We start from the raw sequence: 6,148 nt of genomic DNA, 5'->3' as shown, positions 1-6,148 counted from the left end.
TTACAAACAATTTAAAAAGTAATAAAGTAATACAAAGAAGGGAACTAAGTTATTCAGTAGCGAGGTTCATTCTTAACTAATATGAAAAACAAATACAGCTACTAACCAAGTAATTCAGTTGGTATGAGTCTGCATTAATCTTCAGTCAGTAATCTATAAGGATAGATGAGATCTAAACACTGAGTGGATTCTCTACAAAAGCATTTGTTAAAGCCTGTCAAAAAACATGATCAAATCACCAAAATAGTAGAATCAATAGAGGAAAGATTCAGCCGAACACGCCGATATGTTTGTTTGTGGGTTAAATGTGACCTGAGAAAGTCTGAAGCTGGTTCTCCTCTGATATCTCTCCATTTAAAGACACGCGCACGAGGGCCACACACGCGTGCACAACCGTTGGTCTGTGTATGTGTGTGTGTGGGGTTCACAATGTATCATAAATAAAAGTGTGTGTGAGATCCGCCTCTGATTAGCCTAAAGTGAAAAACCTGTGTGACAGAGAGACAAACAGCTCTGAATCTGACGAAAGCAACCATCAGAACATTTGGATTTGACAGAGAACCATAACCCTAACCCTACTCAGTTCCTTTTCGTGGAATGTAATCGCAATTTGATATTCTTATTTGTATTATATATTCTGATCTTAGTAAACTGGTAGACAAGCTGTTATTGTGCATCAATGTCTGCATTGGGTGACATATGGGTCAGCTGCGTAATACCCTTTGTTCAGTAATAAAGTAGTAACTGTTGTTAAGTATACTAAAGTAGTAACTGTTGTTAAGTAATACGTATTTATGTGGACATTTTCTTGTGACCACGATCAACCTGGCATTTCTGTTGTCTGCCATTTTCTTAAGCAAGAGGTTCCAATACAATAAAGAGACTCAACAGCCGGTCTGGTACATTTGCCACCACAAGACCTTATGAGGAACACACATACAGAAGACTCACTGATGGTACACATATTTATTGACCAAAACATGGAAGTTGTCAGAGATGCTGCATGGTGTAATTTACAATTCCCTTCCAATTGGCAAAAATTGACATTTTTCCTTCATGAATTTCAAATAATTGCAACCAGTCCTAACACAGTTGCTCCGGCTCCTGCTCCCGCGGTGACTGCAGCCGCATTTGCAGCTGCCGTCAAACCAGCTGCACCTGCAACAAGAATATGACGTCAGGATTCTGGGGCTACAGACAGAAAACACTAACATCTTGATGTCATACACAGTACATTAAAGTCGACCTCACACTGTATTCCCAAAGCTAACCATTATATTATGACAATGCCAAATGACCATTGTGATACAACAGTTAAAACCACACCATTCAAATAAATAAATTCATTAATAAAACCAAGTAACGGTGTTTACCCCATGCCTGCAGAATAGCCACGGTGCTCCCGGCGACCACCGCTCCCCCGTTAGCGGCAGCAGCAGCCGACATCATCGCCGCAGCATAGGAGCCTACTGCTATCCCAGCGGTGGTGAAGCCGACGGCCGTCAGAACCAAAGGAGCGCCGACCACTGCTACCGCTGCACATGGACCACCATGTGTTGTTAAGTGCTACTTTGTCAAAGCCACTTTAAAAACGGATACTGCATTTACAATAAAACAGATCAAATGAGAGGGAAAAGTAAGCCCAGTTATTTCATCAAGGATGTTCAAAGTCTTACCTGCGCCTCCCCCAATAGCCAGGGCTGATACTGAAACACAAGATGAGAACCGAAATCAACATTTATACTTCATCTGGCATAATCAGAGTCATGTGCTGTGGTTTTATAATAAAAGTATATAAGTAGAAGTGTCGTGACAATAATACGTGTGTATCGTGAAAGGAACAGTGATACTCACACAGCCCCATGTCTGTCTGTAGTCTGGAGTCTACTGGCGAGCCTGCTGCTGTGGCAGGGTTTATATGCTGAGGGAGTTTCATTTCTCATGAAATGAATGAGTTTCATTTCTCATGAAATGAAAGAGGACGAACCGGAACTAAAGAGGGGGTCATTCACCCGTACTTAATCACAACTTTCAAATGACTACATCAGTTTAGTGAGGATTGAGTGCTGTAACTGGAAAAATATAACTGTTATTGGATCAATATCACTGTAAAGTAATACAAATTAATAAAGTTATAAAAAATAATAAAACAAAAAAAATTAAAACTTAATTAAAAGTACAAAAGTAATAAAAAGTACAAAAGTAATAAAAAAGTAAAAAAGTAATAAAAGGTAATGAAAAAGTAATAAAGTAATAAAAAGTACAAAAGTAATGAAAAGTACAAAAGTAATGAAAAAGTAATGATCTAATAAAAAGTTTTTAAAAGTACAAAAGTAATGAAAATGTAATAGAAAGTAAAAAAAGTAATAAAAAGTTTAAAAAATGTAAAAAGTCATAAAGTGATAACAAATTTAAAGTTATTCAAAATTATTAAAAAGTTAAGTACAAAAAAGTTATTAAAAAGTTATAAAGAATTATAAAAAAGCTAAAAAGTACGAAAAAGTTATAAAAAGTTTACAAGTTAAACAATTATTAAAAAGTAAAAAAAGTACTAAAATTATAATTGAAAAAAAAGTAATTAAAAAGTTTTTTTTTTTAAAGTACTAAAAAGTCATAAAAAGTTATGAAAAAGTTAAATCGTAATTACAAAGTTTGAAAAAGGAAAAAAATAAAATTACAAAGTTACAAACAATTTAAAAGTAATAAAGTAATACAAAGAAGGGAACTAAGTTATTCAGTAGCGAGGTTCATTCTTAACTAATATGAAAAACAAATACAGCTACTAACCAAGTAATTCAGTTGGTATGAGTCTGCATTAATCTTCAGTCAGTAATCTATAAGGATAGATGAGATCTAAACACTGAGTGGATTCTCTACAAAAGCATTTGTTAAAGCCTGTCAAAAAACATGATCAAATCACCAAAATAGTAGAATCAATAGAGGAAAGATTCAGCCGAACACGCCGATATGTTTGTTTGTGGGTTAAATGTGACCTGAGAAACTCTGAAGCTGGTTCTCCTCTGATATCTCTCCATTTAAAGACACGCACGAGGGCCACACACGCGTGCACAACCGTTGGTCTGTGTATGTGTGTGTGTGGGGTTCACAATGTATCATAAATAAAAGTGTGTGTGAGATCCGCCTCTGATTAGCCTAAAGTGAAAAACCTGTGTGACAGAGAGACAAACAGCTCTGAATCTGATGAAAGCAACCATCAGAACATTTGGATTTGACAGAGAACCATAACCCTAACCCTACTCAGTTCCTTTTCGTGGAATGTAATCGCAATTTGATATTCTTATTTGTATTATATATTCTGATCTTAGTAAACTGGTAGACAAGCTGTTATTGTGCATCAATGTCTGCATTGGGTGACATATGGGTCAGCTGCGTAATACCCTTTGTTCAGTAATAAAGTAGTAACTGTTGTTAAGTATACTAAAGTAGTAACTGTTGTTAAGTAATACGTATTTATGTGGACATTTTCTTGTGACCACGATCAACCTGGCATTTTTGTTGTCTGCCATTTTCTTAAGCAAGAGGTTCCAATACAATAAAGAGACTCAACAGCCGGTCTGGTACATTTGCCACCACAAGACCTTATGAGGAACACACATACAGAAGACTCACTGATGGTACACATATTTATTGACCAAAACATGGAAGTTGTCAGAGATGTTGCATGGTGTAATTTACAATTCCCTTCCAATTGGCAAAAATTGACATTTTTCCTTCATGAATTTCAAATAATTGCAACCAGTCCTAACACAGTTGCTCCGGCTCCTGCTCCCGCGGTGACTGCAGCCGCATTTGCAGCTGCCGTCAAACCAGCTGCACCTGCAACAAGAATATGACGTCAGGATTCTGGGGCTACAGACAGAAAACACTAACATCTTGATGTCATACACAGTACATTAAAGTCGACCTCACACTGTATTCCCAAAGCTAACCATTATATTATGACAATGCCAAATGACCATTGTGATACAACAGTTAAAACCACACCATTCAAATAAATAAATTCATTAATAAAACCAAGTAACGGTGTTTACCCCATGCCTGCAGAATAGCCACGGTGCTCCCGGCGACCACCGCTCCCCCGTTAGCGGCAGCAGCAGCCGACATCATCGCCGCAGCATAGGAGCCTACTGCTATCCCAGCGGTGGTGAAGCCGACGGCCGTCAGAACCAAAGGAGCGCCGACCACTGCTACCGCTGCACATGGGCCACCATGTGTTGTTAAGTGCTACTTTGTCAAAGCCACTTTAAAAACGGATACTGCATTTACAATAAAACAGATCAAATGAGAGGAAAAGTAAGCCCAGTTATTTCATCAAGGATGTTCAAAGTCTTACCTGCGCCTCCCCCAATAGCCAGGGCTGATACTGAAACACAAGATGAGAACCGAAATCAACATTTATACTTCATCTGGCATAATCAGAGTCATGTGCTGTGGTTTTATAATAAAAGTATATAAGTAGAAGTGTCGTGACAATAATACGTGTGTATCGTGAAAGGAACAGTGATACTCACACAGCCCCATGTCTGTCTGTAGTCTGGAGTCTACTGGCGAGCCTGCTGCTGTGGCAGGGTTTATATGCGGAGGGAGTTTCATTTCTCATGAAATGAATGAGTTTCATTTCTCATGAAATGAATGACGACGAACCGGAACTAAAGAGGGGGTCATTCACCCGTACTTAATCACAACTTTCAAATGACTACATCAGTTTAGTGAGGTTTGAGTGCTGTAACTGGAAAAATATAACTGTTATTGGATCAATATCACTGTAAAGTAATACAAATTAATAAGGTGTAAAGAATATATATTATAGCTTAGCATAGCCTAGTAGTATATTGTGCATAAATGTTATGTGTAAAGTGGAAAAACACTGGACGAGAGTTAGAAACATCAGCAGGGCATTCCGGCGCCTGAACTGATCAAAGGAGATAACAGTAACACACGAAAGAACTTTATGCACCAACGCTCACCCTAGATTTGAATAGAACAAAGCAACACTCATGAACAGGAGAGCCACAGAGACAACTACTGAGCGCAGATAAGATAAGGAAAGGTCCAGCTTTGACAATTAATATCCGGATTCAACCACAGCACACACACACACACACACACACACACACACACACACACACACACACACACACACACACACACACACACACACACACACACACACACACACACACACACACCGACACTGGCCCTTTGTAAATATCCTGGGAACGACCTTCTAGCAACAGTTCGTCCCACTTCGGAAGAGATAAGATTATCTTAGAAAACTCCCCAGCTCAGTCAAGGAAGCTACATGTGAATTCCATCTTCCTTTCTCACACTTTCACAACATATGCTCTCATTGGCTGGCCACAAGAACCAATGAAGGAGCGACAACGGCGGAAGCAGAGAAACAAGAGCCAATGAGAAAACCCCACCCCCTTATCTCCTGACCAATCAGAACTGGTCCTTTCGGCTATTTAAAATGGCTGCACACTCTGAACCGGGGTCTTCTCTCCAGCGCTGGGGCCACTGGTCCCAGCTGAGGAGGGGGGTCCATGCATGATGTCTACTTGTATCCTGATTTCTGAATAAAACGCTTATAGATGTAACGTAGAAGTCTACCTCTATTTTCTTCCAGTGAGTGTCGTCCAGGTGGTGTGTCGCTGTCCAACTCCAACAAATGGTAGCAGAGCGATGGTTGTGAAAGCCGGTCCAGAGACCTGAGGAGGACAGCACCTGAGACCCCCGGACGGACCACTGCTTTCAAGGCCCACTCCGAGAAACTGATCAAACCAGCTGGTGTCAACAAAAGGTAAGACTGAACCGGTTTATTTCAAATCAGTCAAATTGAACACTCTAAATTTGATCAGGAGTATTGGAAGTGAGTATTGAAACTGCCAAATTTTTGACTTGATTTAAATAAATAGAATAAAGCGTAAAAAGGGAATCACGATACAGTTTGACACAAAAGTCCTCTAACATAAGTGAGGCCAGCGATTAACGTTGGAAGGTAGACCTCTAAGGAAACTTGAGGCCGCATTTAGTCAAGCCCTCTAACATAAGTGAGGCCAGCGATTAACGTTGGAAGGTAGACCTCTAAGGAAACTTGAGGCCGCATTTAGTCAAGCCCTCTAAC

The 6,148-nt window shown here is 39.4% G+C and overlaps 2 protein-coding genes across 2 annotated transcripts; both read right to left on the bottom strand.

Annotated features, from left to right (window-relative positions):
* Nucleotides 1–951: 951 nt before the first annotated feature.
* On the bottom strand, nt 952–1,893 carry LOC130201805 (interferon alpha-inducible protein 27-like protein 2A). Its single transcript, XM_056426930.1, has 4 exons — nt 1,855–1,893; nt 1,677–1,706; nt 1,374–1,535; nt 952–1,158 (listed from the first exon to the last, which is right to left on the bottom strand). Exons 1-4 carry the CDS (start codon nt 1,862–1,864, stop codon nt 1,064–1,066), a joined length of 297 nt encoding a protein of 98 aa, XP_056282905.1. The 5' UTR covers nt 1,865–1,893; the 3' UTR covers nt 952–1,063.
* Nucleotides 1,894–3,630: 1,737 nt separating this feature from the next.
* Nucleotides 3,631–4,557, bottom strand: LOC130201849 (interferon alpha-inducible protein 27-like protein 2A). The gene is made up of 4 exons (XM_056427007.1): nt 4,533–4,557; nt 4,355–4,384; nt 4,053–4,214; nt 3,631–3,837 (listed from the first exon to the last, which is right to left on the bottom strand). The coding sequence occupies exons 1-4, from the start codon at nt 4,540–4,542 to the stop codon at nt 3,743–3,745; spliced, it is 297 nt and encodes a 98-aa protein (XP_056282982.1). The 5' UTR covers nt 4,543–4,557; the 3' UTR covers nt 3,631–3,742.
* Between the last annotated feature and the right edge of the window lie 1,591 nt (nt 4,558–6,148).

This window comes from Pseudoliparis swirei, chromosome 11, assembly GCF_029220125.1.
Source record: "Pseudoliparis swirei isolate HS2019 ecotype Mariana Trench chromosome 11, NWPU_hadal_v1, whole genome shotgun sequence".
Classification (NCBI taxonomy): Eukaryota; Metazoa; Chordata; class Actinopteri; order Perciformes; family Liparidae; genus Pseudoliparis; species Pseudoliparis swirei.
This window is presented reverse-complemented; position numbering and strand designations above follow the sequence as displayed.

Coding starts and splice junctions, on each gene's coding strand:
- LOC130201805 (XM_056426930.1), bottom strand. Junction 1,536..1,676: donor GGCTATTGGGGGAGGCGCAG/GTAAGACTTTGA, acceptor GTCCATGTGCAG/CGGTAGCAGTGGTCGGCGCT. Junction 1,159..1,373: donor GGCTATTCTGCAGGCATGGG/GTAAACACCGTT, acceptor TTCTTGTTGCAG/GTGCAGCTGGTTTGACGGCA.
- LOC130201849 (XM_056427007.1), bottom strand. Junction 4,215..4,354: donor GGCTATTGGGGGAGGCGCAG/GTAAGACTTTGA, acceptor GCCCATGTGCAG/CGGTAGCAGTGGTCGGCGCT. Junction 3,838..4,052: donor GGCTATTCTGCAGGCATGGG/GTAAACACCGTT, acceptor TTCTTGTTGCAG/GTGCAGCTGGTTTGACGGCA.